The sequence below is a fragment of the Harmonia axyridis genome, chromosome 2 (assembly GCF_914767665.1).
Source record: "Harmonia axyridis chromosome 2, icHarAxyr1.1, whole genome shotgun sequence".
Taxonomy (NCBI): Eukaryota; Metazoa; Arthropoda; class Insecta; order Coleoptera; family Coccinellidae; genus Harmonia; species Harmonia axyridis.
In genome coordinates, this window is record NC_059502.1 from 8,980,091 (window position 1) to 8,996,125 (window position 16,035).

The 16,035-nt window shown below is 37.9% G+C and overlaps 1 protein-coding gene across 1 annotated transcript in view; it reads right to left on the bottom strand.

Moving 5' to 3' along the window:
• Positions 1–4,572: 4,572 nt before the first annotated feature.
• The window catches only part of LOC123674083 (wiskott-Aldrich syndrome protein family member 2-like), a 120,942-nt gene continuing 109,479 nt past the window's right edge, over positions 4,573–16,035 (bottom strand). Inside the window, exon 6 of the mRNA XM_045608943.1 lies at positions 4,573–4,695. Within this exon, the coding sequence (XP_045464899.1) occupies positions 4,588–4,695 (108 nt within the window). The 3' untranslated portion in view covers positions 4,573–4,587. The remainder of the gene's footprint in view (positions 4,696–16,035) is intronic.

Consider the following 16,035-nt stretch of genomic DNA (forward strand, 5'->3'; position numbering starts at 1 on the left):
ATGTCTCTACTTTTTGATGTACAGGGTGTTATTGAATAAGTGCGACAAACTTCAGGGGGTAATTCTGCATGCAATAATAATGACACTTTGCAATATCATTTTGTTCGCAAATACTTCATATTCCAAGATAGAGCGTGTTAAATTTTTTATTTAATACTAACTATTTATTTGATACTCTGAAACCGGCCGATATTTTCTGCAGATGAAATTAATTACAAGTTTTTGCACTTAACATATTTAACCAAGCTGATGTAGTGTAGATTAAGAAGATTTGATAAAATGGTATAAAGTGGGACTACAAGAAACACCCTGTATCTCGGAAACAAAGCGTTTGAGGCCCATGTTTATAACGGGTGTGTTTTTTTCGAGGTATATAACTTTAAGTTGGCATCTTCGTTTGTGATGGCGACCTATTTAACAGCTGTCAAGTGATTTATTCTCAGTTTGGTTTGGCAATTCATCATGAATAGACTCACGCCTGAACAACGCTTGCAAAGAGTGCAATTTTATTTCGACAATAATGGTTTTGTTCGGAATACGTATCGCGTACTACGTCCATTTCATTTTGTTTAGCGATGAAGCGCACTTCTGGTTGAATGGCTACGTCAACAAACAAAACTGCCGCATTTGGAGTGAAGTTAATCCTCAAGTGTATGTCGAAACACCGTTACATCCAGAAAAACTGACTGTTTGGTGCGCTTTATGTGCTGGTGGAATCATTGGTCCGTACTTCTTCAAGAACGATGATGGCCAGAACGTTACAGTCAATGGTGATCGGTATAGAGCCATGATTACTAACTTTTTCATTCCTGAATTGAATAACCATGATGTCCAGGAGCTATGCTTCCAACAAGACGGCGCAACATGTCACACAGCTCGTGCCACAATCGATTTATTGAAAGACACGTTTGGTGACGGCCTAATTTCACGTTTTGGACCTGTGAATTGGCCTCCAAGATCTTGTGATTTAACACCGCTAGACTACTTTCTGTGGGGCTATGTGAATTCATTGATCTATGCGGATAAGCCACAAACCCTAGACCATTTGGATGACAACATTCGCCGTGTTATTGCCGATATACGGCCACAAATGTTGGAAAAAGTAATCGAAAATTGGACGTCCAGATTGGACTACATCCGAGCCAGCCGTGGCGGTCATATGCCAGAAATCATATTTAAAATGTAATGCCACAAGATTATCTTGCGGATAAATAAAATTCATGTCAATCGAATAATCCATCGTTGTTTTATAGCAATTTAAAGTTCTATAGCTCTAAAAAAAACCCTTTACATGAAATATTTATTTGCGTATAACGCTCTTTGGATAACGATATTTTCATCGTCACAAAGTAAGGGTAGGTAACTGTTATAGTATATCCAAAGTCACTTGGAGGAAGCTGAAAATTTCGATTATACAAGGATTGTCCAAGTTTCCAGAAATTCCATTGGGGCCAGTGAATTTATTGCCTAACAGAATTTATTGCCTAACACATCAAAGGAACATCTATGGCTAAGAGTTTTTATGAACCAGTTCAAGTGACTTTGGATATACTATACAAAGAGATCTTCATTCCATTATGATTTTTTGATATTTGATTCATTTTGAATTACTTTGTTATGAAAAACATTTTTTGTGTTAATGAAATATCACAGCTTTATACGAGGCTTTATATTTATGCACTAGGTGATAGTATTTTCATATTCATACTCCCAACAACGCCTGCTGTTTTTTCTCGACCCCCCCCCTCAAGAAAGGAATCAACTTGACCGTCCGTTCAATTTCAAATTAAAACGTTAGCTGAGACCCTATCTCTTCTCAGATTTCTCGGTTTCTTCCCATCTAATAATACGTAATAACGTTTCACAATTCATTATACGTCGCCATCATCGCCGTATATCGTTACAATTCCATCTCTATGAAAAAAAAAATGACACAAGAACGGAAACCGGGAGAGTGATACCACCTGAGGGTCGACACGCAATTCCAAAACTGCTTTTTAATGACGTTCCGTTTCGGGAAAACAAATAAATATCGGACGGGGGCCGTATCAGGATGGCCGATCTGGCGTTTATAGAAATATTAATAAATTGCCGGTTTTGGTATAGAAAAAATGGGACTGCTAATAGAACGGGTCGTTAGCGAAAAGGACGGGTGGGTATGGTTGTAGGTGATGGGACATGATTTATGAGCCGTTGTTGTCTCTTGTAGAACAAGAAAGAGGCATTTGGCGAGGCTACCGGGTTTTCTGGGTTGATTATGGGAGCGATGGGTTGACCGATAACACGAAGGAAGGAAGAGCCGAAGATGAAAGTTTTCAAGCTTTAGTAGAAGGTTCAACTGTGCGAAAAAATTTCAGAAATTTAAAATGTCGAGTCGACTTCGAAAAGAAGGGTATTTCAATCACATGTCTTTTTAATAACAGTTGATATGGCGTCGTAATTGGAGCTTAGAAATTGTGTTTATAATTCAGTTCTGTATGTGCCTAAAGCTCAAACAGAAAAATTTACCTGGCATCAATACGCTCTATTAGTGATGACGTCACACACCGCCATTTTAGTTCTCCTGTCAGTGTTCGGAATCCAAACAAACGAATTGTCATCCAAATTAGTACGTTGTCGTTGAAGAAATTGGCTTATTTTGATAAATAAGATTATTTAAGGAACGATTTTACTATTAATTGATAGACAGAAGGAACGACATTAATGCCAGTAAGTTCGAACTTGAAGTTCAACTAATAAACACGGCTTCTTACAAAATCTGGGGAATGATACAGGATTCAAACTTACTGGTATTAACCTCGTTCCTTCTGTCTATCAATTAATACTGAAATCGTTCCTCAAACACTCTTATTTATGAAAATCAGCCAATTCCTTCAACGACACCGTACTAATTTGAATGACAATTTATTTGTTTGGATTCCGAACACTGACAGGAGAACCAAAAATGGCGGTGTGTGACGACACACTAATAGAGCGTATTATATACTAACTGACAAAGAAAGTGCAACACTCAGAAGGAACTGTTCAAATTTTAATTTTTTTTTGGTAAAACATAGATAGCATAGCAAGGAGTCAATGATTGAATTTGAAGAAAAATATGGTGAAGGTTTTTTCATGTAAGCAATTTTTGTTCCTTGAATATTGTAGTCGTTTTTTGCAAAGATTTAAATTTTACAACAAACCAGCTGTTCGAGGAGATTCAAAGTCGATGTTTAGTTGTTGTTAAAATGCCTAGAGCACGTGTACGCGGAATTTATCGCCAGCTAGGTAAATTTGAAAGAGGTCGAATTATTGGTCTACGGAAAGTGGGGCTGTCATTTCGAGAAATCGCTAACCGTACGAACAGATATCCAACTACTGTTATGAGATGTCAAGCATGGTTTGATAATGCCCAAAATCGAAGAAGAGTAGGCACCGGACGTCGAAGGGGCACAAATTAAGTGCAAGATCGACGTCTAAGACTTATGGCCATTTGAGACCGATTTGCGATAATTCGATCTTTGGCTGATAAGAGGTTAGGAGAACAAGGACATCCTGTATTTGCTTGAACGGTTTGCCGCCGGATAGGGTCTTTTGGACTGCAGCATTAATGACCCCATCTTTTGTTACCTCTGACGGTTGAGCATCGTCGGCAACGATTACAGTGGTGCAGAGAACGTCAACATTGGAATGTGGAATGGCATCAGGTCGTCTTTTCTGATGAATCTCGATTCTCCTTAGGTGCACATGATGGCCGAAGAAGAGTTAGACGACGTCGGGGAGAAAGACGTGAATCTCAGTTTGATGTTAAGCGTCATGCACACCGGACAGTAGGCGTTATGGTATGGGGTGCTATTGCATATGCGAGTAGGTCACCTTTAGTCTTTATTCGAAGTAACATAACAGCACTGCTTTACCTTCGAGAAAAAGTAGGGCCATATGTTCTCCCCCACCTTAACCGGCTCGAGAATCCAATACTTCAGCAAGGTAATGCCCGACCTCATGTTGCCAGAGTTAGTTTAAACTTATTCGAAGCGACCCATGTGAACCTTTTGCCATGGCCGCCCAGATCCCCCGATCTTTCGCCCATAGAACATATTTGGGACCTCATGGGTAGAAGGCTTAGAAATTTACCCCAGCCCCAACGGACTTTGGCGGCTCTGAGACATGAAGTACAGGTAGCTTGGGATGGTATCCCTCAAGAAGAATTAGACCATCTTATTGCATCAATGCCGATACGTGTTGGGGAGTGTATAGATAATCGCGGTGGACAAACACATAATTTATTAAAAAAAATCTCTTCGTTTTTTTCCCAAATTCAAATCATTTACTCCTTGCTATGCTATGTTTCACAAAAAAAATCAAAATTTAAACAGCTCCTTCTGGATGTTGCAGTTTCTCTGTCAGTTATTATAAACGAGTATTCAAAGAATTCATGTATATGAATGTTCATTAGGCTGTTATTAAATTCATCAGAATGTTCAATACACCGAAAGGTCCATCTGAAGCTGTGCACCGGATTAGAGAACCTCCAAAAGACAGAAACGCCTGGTCTTGCTCTTGTTGATTGATAGCGTTATCCGAAAAAATGAGATCTACATAAATACCTCATGCATCTAGGAGAACACGGGGGCCATTGACGTTTACACGAATCAAACAGGCCCCGGTCGGTGATTGATGACAAGTCGTTACATCTCCACGTACCGTGAATGGGTCCTGAAACAAAAGCAGATCATTAGGAACACTGATTACGGCCACGTTGAGGTGTGCTCGTCTCATTTGGTATTGATAACCTGACCTAGGAGGGAAGGAAAACATATGGAGAGCACAGGAAATATTTTATATACACATAGATGACACTTATGCTACTTTTGGAGAACATTGTTATTATACTATAATTCGAATTGGAGACTATGTTCTGAATGATTGAGAAATAAAACATATCATTACAAATTGAAATGAGTGCAAAGCAATGCCAAAAGGATAAAATGAGGGAAAAACTCGTATTTCAATGTTTTATTCTAAAAAGGTTTGTCCTCAACCTGAACCTCTGAAATCTAATCTAATATAATCTACAGAATTGTTACATAATATAATCGATTGATGGCATTACATAATCCACGTAAATTACAGATATCATTGTTTCAACAATTAGCTAAGTCGACAGGAAACATTTCTCCTATTAGAGTAATTAGCTATTAGTTAAGTAATGATTATATTATACGATAAGCCCAGGTGCTTACGAATAAAGACACGAGACGAGATTGACGTCAATATTATCAATAAAATGCACGATTAGAAGATTAAAAAAATTCTACAGCTGTAATATTGATCAGGGCTATAATTTAGAGATTTGGGAAATTGAGAAATACGTTAAGAGCTTCACACCTTGCGAATAAGCTCCACGACTCTGCTGGTACCATGTGTTCATTCGAAGCTTAGGAGACGTCTGTTAGCTCCTTACATACAAGTTAATTGATGATCACAGGGACTTTATCATCTATATTTCTAGGTAAACAAAAATAATTGCCATTTTAATTCACTATTCATTCTGCACACAAATTTATTTATTTATACTCTTTCTAAAATTTGATTGAGTCAGCTCCGTTGAATTGAAATTTAAAACTAAAGTGAATATGCTAGAACATTCCAATGAGCTCTAGATATTTATGGAAGTTTTACGTCAGCTACGATGCTGAGTAAGAAGAAATTTCGGAGAAGGAATCCATACTTTCAAACGAGATACCATGAATGATAAAAAGATGCTTCAAAAACAAGAATAGAAGCTAAGGAGACACTAAATGTTCACTATCGATAGGCCCTTGCTTAAGAGTCTTCCAGGCAGAAAAAATTATAATATGAAGATGCGTGGAACTATCAAAAATGCGACATAGCATGCCATTCTGAGAATCAAGCTACAACCTTGAGCTTTCATGTTATCGATTCAAAAAAGTCGATATGGGAGTCCTGAACTAAACTCAATGAAATAGGGCAAAAATGACAAATCTTTCTAGCCTGGGTTTCTAATAACTCTGGAATTAAAAATTGGAAGGAAAATAAGGGAGTGAACACTTTTTACTGGCCAGGACTTGTGGTAAAGGATTCACCTACGAGCAAGAGTTTCGAATCTGGAAACAGAAAGACTTGAGTTTCAAAAAGTATCTAGACCTCAGTAAGAACATGTTACATCGCTTCACCTGCTAATCCTGCTATTTTACAGCTCACTGCCTTTTCAAGAAGCAGAAAATGAGAATTATGTTATCCTTAACTGACGCGTGCAGATTCTGTGGGGGAGAGAGGATATAACCTTTTTGAAGCCATTCCAAACACAGGAGGTCATTAGAAATCAGGAACTGGCAGCAAGCTTCAGAGTATAGATTATTATTATTTGAACTGGGGCCGTGTATATCTTTCATTCTCTACCCTACTCAATCATGGAAACCCAAGGAGGTCCTCAATGGCGTTGATAAAACTGACAACCTCCTTAGGGACCTTGGCCGTTTCCTCAAGGGAATCCAGGATCGGCTTCCCCATATGAATGGTTTTTAGGCCAACCAGCACTTGCATACCATGTGTTCAGTTGTTTCTGCTTCTGATCCACAGAGCCTGCAAATCTCATCTGCTGACTTTCCCATACGGTACAAACGATGTTTGTACCGACAGTGCCCTGTCAGCAATGCCACCGTCACCTGAAGCTCAGCTCGTTACAGCTTCAACAGCTTTCTGGCAAAGGTAGGTGAAATCATCACGAATTTCTTGGCCTGAGTAAGTCCAGGAGTGTTTGTCCAGTGGGTCATCCTGTTATTCAACTCTCATTGCTGGACCACTGTCTTATATTGGTCTTTTCCTAACCCACAGAAAGGCTCAGGTCCAGTAGGTGTTAACCTTGATGCACTCTTTGCTAGTTCATCGGCTTTTTAGTTTCCTCCTAGAGTTTAGATGGTGCAATGTGACCGTTTATGGAATCGATCAATCATTCAAGTTTGTTGTGTCTGTAACCAACTACAGAAGTATTTTCCACTAAATAAAGTATTAATTGTGCTCTGTATTAAAATAGTATACAATAATTATATCATTAAGATGAAGACTGAAAGAAATATCGTGATTATACCAAATTTCGTTTTATATCTTCATTTTGGCATTTCGAACAGAATTGGCCCGCACATAACGTTGCGCGCAGCATCAACGGGTTCCGTAATGGCCATGGGAACCACTCCGATCCCCGCATTCTTCCCTAAAAGAGTCAATCTCGCGACTACGTCGAATAACAATAATCAAGCGGCCATATCCTTTCCAATTTGTCGGATAATGGCCCTCGATCCGACCGGAGATTACCCCGTCGGACCGAAATTAATCGATAGCAATTTCGTGAAATATGATAGCACGTACGACGTTTCGCGGGACAGCGTCGTCCGTCATTAGGGGGTACGTGGAAGCGGTCATTAATCTAATGGGGACGGAATGAAGACGCGTAAGCTACCAGAGAGGTGACTCTCTGGCTGGCTTCTTGAGGTGGTACCGGGTCGTTCACGGGTCCGCGGGTACCGAATTGCAGTCGCTTTGAGACCGCCCTGTAATCAGGCGACCGGAGATCGTTATCGATCTACTTTGATTGATATTGGAAGATCGGATCGATCGAGTCGCTTGGGACAGATGGTGCTGCGAAATTTGTTGTTGGTGACGCAGTCATTGGTGACGTGATGACGGATTTATTTCGTAGTAGGCTAGATGGCAGATTTTGAAATCCTGATCTATAATATAGAATATATGAAGTATTTCTTGAAAAAACCAATGAACTCACAACGTTTTGAAGCAAATTATGGCCCTTTTTGCTAATTAAAATCTAGCGCAAAAATGCTCCAAGTTGTCTAGGCAACCGCTTATGACGTAACGGATGAGTAAACCTTCCCACAACCTTCCATTGTGTATTCTGTGTTTATGCTGAACGAAGAGAGTCAATAAATATACTAGATTCATCACTAAACCTGGAGTAAACAGCAAACAACAAAGTGAAAAGTAAAATCGATAGTAATAACAACCGGAAAACCTAAAAGCTACACGAGAAAGGGTTAGTTTATAGACATAGAATATTATAGGGATTCATCAAGCCAAGTAGCATGACATTCAAACCAACTACTTGACTTGAAAATGAAGCTCGTGAAAAATTACATGCTTGAGCTTGATATGCACGCGTCGCACTGCATATATTTCTGGAATCTTGTGCGCGCTCAGACTAATTAAGGGGATTCCTCGAGCGCCGAGAGACTGAAACATTCGCCAGTGTGACTTTATTGGTAGTTTTCTCACATTTCTATGAAATCTCTTGGTATAATTTGGTAGTTTCAGAAATATCTTTCCAAACTTGGCAAAACTACAGTTACAAAAAACCGCAATAGGTTAGGCGACAAATTTATAAGATGCCTCATGTGTCTAAGATCCTGGATAGAAAATTATGAAATCAAACAATACCCAAAGGTTTTTCAATATAAGGAAACTTCATTTTTTATTTTGTTATGATTTATAGTAATTTAATTTATGTTTCTGTTTCAAAAAAGTTGATATTTTCAGTTCTTTCATACAATAAGTTCAATAAATAAATGTGTTATTTGCAAGGTTCCTTCTCATTTCATATATAGTAAGCCTAAAATATTGTGATTCCTGGAATCAACTCATTGCAAAACGTGAACTATATAATTCACGTGCTAAATCCAAGAGAAATTCAGTATATATATATATATACTGAATTTCTCTTGGATTTAGCAGAGGAAATTTGACTTAACTCTTAACTCACAACAAAAAGTTATACGATATCATATCACATAATTCTGCTGAATAATTTAGAGGATTGCTTCTGGAAATAATGTTCTAATCAAAACTAACTTTTGAAAGCTCTATTTTTTTATTGGAAGAATGGCATTTAGAGCCGTCTTATAGTAATCGAAATTCCCTTTATTGGTTTCCACTTTGACATTTGATTCTAATATTTCAAGAAGTACTTTGAGTGCTTCATCTTGACTGGTTATAGTCAATAGATGATCGAATCATTTGTTTGCTATAAAGGCTTAATGAGTCTACTTGATGAAGGATATTCAATATAAATATCAAAAAATTGTAAATCCTTACTAGAGAAACAGTCACGTTTAGTTAGTTTGAAGTTCCTCAATTGTAATTTTTGTGAAGTAGATATACAAGTGGGAGTTGGTAAATTCAGTAATTTTGTTGAACAATAAGGCACTGATGAGGAAAAATTGTATTATTAAATACAAAAATTTTCCGAAACGTACGTCTGTCTTTATGTTTATTTAGTTATTTAATTTGTTAACCGTTTACTCAAATTGTACAGTTTAAGTTATTTTGAATTTTCTTTTGGATTTTTAGAAATTACATTGGAATTACATTCCAAGACAAAAAAAAAAACAAATATATCACAAAGATATATTATTTTGGAGGAGTAGACACAAAGTTGTCAATTCTTTGATATTCATTGTTTGTCTCATATAAATAACAGTATTGTTTATATTTCCTCGAATACTCCTGAAGCTAACCCCTAAAAAGTGACTTGTTAACCTTATACGTTAGACATTAACAAACAAGAACAACAATCAATCTCAGCGATATATTCCCTAGTAGAAAGAGGAAGAAAGCAATAAATAACCCAATTGAACCTTTCACACGGTCCAGGAAGTGGAAAACATGCCAATAAGAATTCCTCGATTCCGGGAACCACTAAAATCGCGTCACCCCGTATCACTTAACCTCGTTTACGAACACTGGAAGGTGATAAGTCACCCATTAAACACCAGATCCATCAGCCACCACATCTGTTTCCAATATTTCTCCAATACCCGAGCAATTACGGACTTCTGTTTCGAATATTGTGGTAATGCGACACCAGCACGTTCGAAATATGCTCATTGTTGGCAGAACTGTTAAGGGATTGATGTGGCACATATAGATTACCATCTACGCTGGCCATGGGCGTCCCGAAGTGACACATTCCGGAGGAAAATGTGACACCGGGGCCGTAAATCATCTTGGGAAGAATTCTGGCGCCAGCGCCAGCCAGAAATCTTTGATATTGAATGGGTGGTGGTCAACTGGTCAGATGATATTCGAAGATAAAGATCGGAACAATATTTTTTTTCCTATTGACAGCAACTATTGATTTTGGGGACACATATCAATTAGCCTAGTCAGCAAAGTGATTATTCTCAATGCGAATAAAACATTTGCGGTCCAAACCAAAAATCTACAGGGTGTTTACAACAAGATCATGAACTTGGACAACTCAAATTAATCGAAACTGAAGATTTTCAAATTAGAACCTATATTTTTTATTATTTCAGTCGATTCTACGTACAAAAATAGTAGGGGTTACTAAAGCAAATCCTATACCTAAAATGAGTACTTTAAGAGTTATCGAGGAAGAACTTTGAAAGAGGAAAAACCGAAATTTATAACTGTGTGGAGTTGTCTGTGACTTCCGGAAAATACAGAAAGAAATTACAATTTATTTATTTATTTATTCACAATAATAGACAAGTGAATAATTTTCACCCATCAACATATTCCATGGGGCCTCAATACATCAATAAATTTTAGTTTAAAGCAGTTAAAATCAGTTTCATCAAATCTATAATAATAAAATGTAAATATAAATAAAGTCAAAATTTGAAATATTCGATGTTTCCATGGTTGAATTTGACATTTTAAGAATTGTAATGAATCATTCGTAATTGAAAAATGTATTGGTTAATGGATTTCTCAACAATACCAACGAAAAATTAATTATAATTCATGAAATGTAAAATTTAGTTTCTTTCTGTGTTTTCCGAAAGGTACAGATTACTTCACACAGTGAGAAATTGCGGTTTTTCCTCATTTGAAATACTTCCTCGATAACTCCTGAAGTATTCACTTTAGGTATAGGGTTTGCTTAAGTAACCCCCAGTATTTTTGTACGTAGAATCGACTGAAATAATAAAAAATAAAGGTTCTCATTTGAAAATCTTGAGTTTTGATGAATTTGAATTAACCAAGTTCATGACCTTCTTTTGAACACCCTGTACATTTTTGGTCCAAACCGCAAACAGTCCTATATTACTACGTATTCGTAGAATCGAAAAAGAACAAAATTTTTTCAAAGAAAACTTTTCCTGCCGAAATATTAAAAAAAGTGAGTCCTCATCGCCACCATTTTTTTCATAAGAATGCCAATAACTCATGAACCGTTGAATTTTTGCAAGGTAGGGCATATTGCCGAAATTATCGTCAAAAAAGTTATTTAATGATGCAATAATATACTGAGTGTGCCATTTGAAATAAAGAAGTAGTAGTCAGTTTCCGGTATAACCGGAAGTTGTAGAGATCTGAAAATATTTTAGGGAGAAAGTTCATTGTCTCAAATTCCAATATGCAAATTTTCAGCTCAAAATTATGATTAGACTCACTCTGTATATTTTCAATTTTTTTCCCCAATTTTGTGAAATCAGTCAAAAATGATAAATATTTCACTTACAATCTCAATCGTAAGAAAGAATCAATCAACATATTGAAAAAGAAAAAACTGACATCAGGAATGCATGATTTTAGTCCAGTAGGGGCGATGATAGAGCCGTTGAGGATTAAGAAGTTGTGATTAATGATGCGAGAGTACCAGTCGAACAGAGATTTTCGGCTCATTAATAACCCATCTCGGACGATTAGGGACTCTCATCTGTCTGTCAGGATGTCGTCAATATTTGGATTCGAGAAAATCCAAGTGGGAAGTCTGTGAGTACCAATCGGTGCTGGTCAACTGGTCAAAATATTGTTGAATATAACTAAATGACTGATGAATGCTTTCTTCAAAATATAACTACGTAAGAAAACATTTGAAAAACGTCTCAAGCAGCTTTTGTGAGATTGTTTGTACCCATACATATCATTTCAGATGGAATGTTGAGATATTTCGTCTTAGTGGAAATTTGGTTTGTATAAGTTCAAACTCAAATGCTCCTGCCAAAATTCAGGAGGATCATACAATCCGGACTAGGGATTCATCAAGCCAACTATTTGACACGAAAATCAAGCTCGTGAAAAATTACGTACTTTAGCTCAACTTGACTTGATTTTAGATATTTATTGCTTGACTTGATATCAAGCTATTTGATATTATACTTGAGCTTGATATGCACGTGTCGCACAGCATATATTTCTGCAGTCTCGTGCGCGCTTAGACTAAATAAGGGGATTCCTCGAGCGCCAGAAGCATTCGCCATTGTTATTTTATTAGTGGTGTTCTCACATAACTATGGAATTTATTGGTTGATTTTGGTAGTTTCAGAAATATCTTCCAAACTTGGCCAAAATGGCAAGGATTTTTTTATCAACGCCAGCATCTTCAGCTCCTGTTGAAAGACAATTTTCCAAAGCTGCTCTTACAGTTAAAAAAAACCCGCAATAGGTAAGGCGACAAATCTATAAGATGCATCAGGTGTCTTAGATCCTGGATGGAAAATTATGAAATCAAACAAAGCCTGGAGGTGTCTCAATATTGAGAAACTTTATTTTTTAATTAGTTTTTTATATGATTTAATTTATGTTTCTATTTCAAACAAGTTCATATTTTTCGGTTCTTTTATTAAATAAGTTTGATAAATAAAAGTGCTTTTTGCAAGGTTCCTTCTCATTTCATCATATTTTTATTGATGTTACACTACGAATAAAACTGCTTGAAATCAAGTAGCTTGATATTATTCAAGGACTTGATAAGTAAATACTTGACTTGAGATTGAAAAACTACTACTTGACTTGAGCTTAACTTGAAATCAAATAAAGCTCAAGCTAAATAGCTTGAAAATCAAGCTAAGCCGTGAACGTAGCAAAGGGTTGACAGCTCAATTCTAGAAATTACTCAGTTTTGAGGTAGTCTTCAAACTGGATACAATTGGCATCTCCGATTCGCAAAGATGTCATACCGTTGCTAAAATAAATGAACTACAACAAAAACGTTTTCAGTGAATGATTCTAGAACTTTATTAATAGGAACTCATTGCGCTACACATGCTCATTTCGCGTCGACACCGATCTTCATTCCTATCTGGTCCTTCGACCACCGATCATCCTTCACGAACGTAATCCCGTAGAACACTCCGCATCGCGTCAACACCCAATCTACTAATCACCTCCAGGTATTCACGTAAATCGACTCAGCGTCAGTCCAACACGCATTGCTAAGCCTCTTTCGCCCGATAAGATTACCCTAACAAGAAATAACGAGCGTATAACTCGTCCCGAAATACCCGCGGGCCGATAACGACGTTTCGTCAAATCTCCTCTCGCCGTCTTCAGGTCGTAACTCACCGCGGGGCCGGGTTCGCGCGACCCCCTAAAACAAACACGTGTAAGTCGCCACTTGACACCTTATTTTGAAAGGAGTTAAAATAAATTCCGGGGACGGGAGAGGAGGAGGAAGAGGGGGAAGGGGGGATGGCAGTGACGGAGGATCTCCCGAAAATAAAGCGGGAACAGCTGTCGCGCGCGGCTCTGGAGGTGCTGTGTTGCGCGTCAGGAAGATGGCAGAGTGGAACGCACGGGCGACAGGTCGCGGACAAATGGGAGACGAGATAGGTTTTTTTTATGTGGAGATGGATGGGAGGAGGATTTTCGACGATCGATTTTGGACATTTCCCAATGACCAGAATTGGACTCAAAAATTACACAATTTGATATATTAGGTGTACAACTTCCCTTCCGGCCTTTTGCAATAGATATGGCTGTAGCGATTAGTGGTAGTCGAAATATATAGATCGTAGATAAGTATAATATTTGTAAACATAACGCCATCGCAATATTAGTCGATTTGTGTCTTCATCATAAAGTTATTCTCGATTAAACATGTCAGCTTACGAGCCAAATTCTCGTCTTTTGCGGGAGGTTTTAATTTTCTGCTAAAGTATGACGAAATCTGCGGCTGAGGCTCATCGAATACTCTCAAATACCTATGGCGAGGCCTCTATCAGTGAAAGGAAGGGCTGAGAGTGGTTTCAAAGCTTCAAGGACGGTAATTTCTACGTCTAAGACCAGCATGGTGTTGGAAGAGTGAAGGTTTTCGAAGATGCACAATTGGAGGATTACTTGATCAAGACTCGTGTCAAACGCAACAATCATTAGGAGTGACGCAACAAATCATTCCAAAATGCCTGGAAGTCATGGGAATGATTCAAAAACAAGGAAATTTGGTGCCGTTCGAGTTGAAGCAGAGATATGTTGAACGGCGTTTGTTTGCTTGTGAACAGCTGCTTGCAAGTCAAAGATGAAAGGAATGTCTGCATCGCATTGTGACTGGAGACGAAAAATGGGTTCATTACGATAATCTGAAGCGAAGAAAATCATAGGGATATCTCAGCCATGCTTCCACGTCCACGACCAAACCGAATATCCACGGTTCTGAGGTCATGCTCAGTATTTGGTGGAACCAGCTCGGCGTAGTGTATTATGAGTTGCTTTCACCGTACTGATGAGAGCCAAAAGCCCGTTTACGGTTTGAACTTCTCCTTAAGGGATTTTTTTTTGTATTTTGAATAATCCCCTCTTTGTCCTCTACAAATATATTTATATATTTCCATAAATATAATGTTTTTGCGATGATTAAAAACATAACAGCTTCTGGAAGATGTGAAAGTTTATCTCAGATGGACGTCAATATGGGGTTGAATATATCACAAAGTCTTTAAACGAAAAAAAAAAATCACAAGATATTGTGAAGTTTACTAGTCGTAACGAGAAGAAGAATCTTAGTGTTCAAAGATATTTCGTAGTGTTACAGAACTCAGAAAATTAGTGCATTTTCTACGACCCTTTAAGCTCAAAGATTTGAAGGGGATATTTCACATCGAAACACCGACTGGCCATCAGCGTACAACTCCCAGAAAAAAAACCGACATGAAAAAATCTGAATATTTTAGCTATAGATCTGACGGTACGGTGTGGCCCGTCGGAAAAGTCCTCGACTTGATATTCATCGCGCGGAAAAGCCATGAATTCGACCGCGTCTGCGAAGTGCGCAACTGGTGACCGGTGATGGACGACGTGCCGTCTCGACGCCCGACGTCTTTCCGTCGTCCCGTTCGCTTAGCGTCGACACTCGACGTATTCTTTGTTATGACGCTTCGCACTTCATTCGCGTATTTGGGCTAACGGAGACTTAATTGGATTGTAGGAAGGGGAGGAAAATTTTAAGGGTCGGTTTGGAAAATCAAGGATATTATTTTTCTGGAATAATCGCTTTCAGTATTAATTTTCGTTCGAATATGAAATTCAAATAAACATGAGTTTGTAAATTTTACAAGACACCGTCGACGTCTATAAAGTTATAGAGGTCGACAATGGCTCGTCGAAAGAGTTCAGGGGCTAGCTTCTTCATACAACGTCATACAAGCGCCAAAATTTCATGGAATACATCAATATTTCCATACTATTATTTGTAGTTTATTCATAACTTTCGGGTATGTCATAATATCCGCTAATAAATTTAGAACTATGTCGTCCAATAGTATCGAATTTTTACTGTTCATGCCCAGAAATTATTGAGTGAAGTGTTATATGTAATATGAGATTAAGAAAAGTCGTTTTGGCGATTTCAATAATTTACATTAGGAACTGAATAGTTGCGTCAAGTTGCTTTAAGATCTCAGCATGGTAGAATCTGAAGCCTCAGATCTAGGGATTCATCAAGCCAAGTAGCTTGATATATTAAGGTTGTAGACTACTTTGCGCTGAAACTGCAATTCCGCTAGATGGTGCTACCCGAAAATTGTTGGTAGATTTGTACCTGACACACCCATTCAATTTGAAGAACCGCCTGTTTGGTATTTATTGCCCCTAATAAAATCTCAACTCTCGATGAAGCCCAGCAAAGAGTAAATTTGTGTTTCTGTAAACTTTAGAAATTCAGTTCAGTTTAGATACAGTGGCGTATCCTAGGGGGGGATAAGGGGGATATATACCCCCAGGAGGAATATCGATTATATGTAACAACCTTATATATCATAATCTTATTATGAGTAAGCAAAA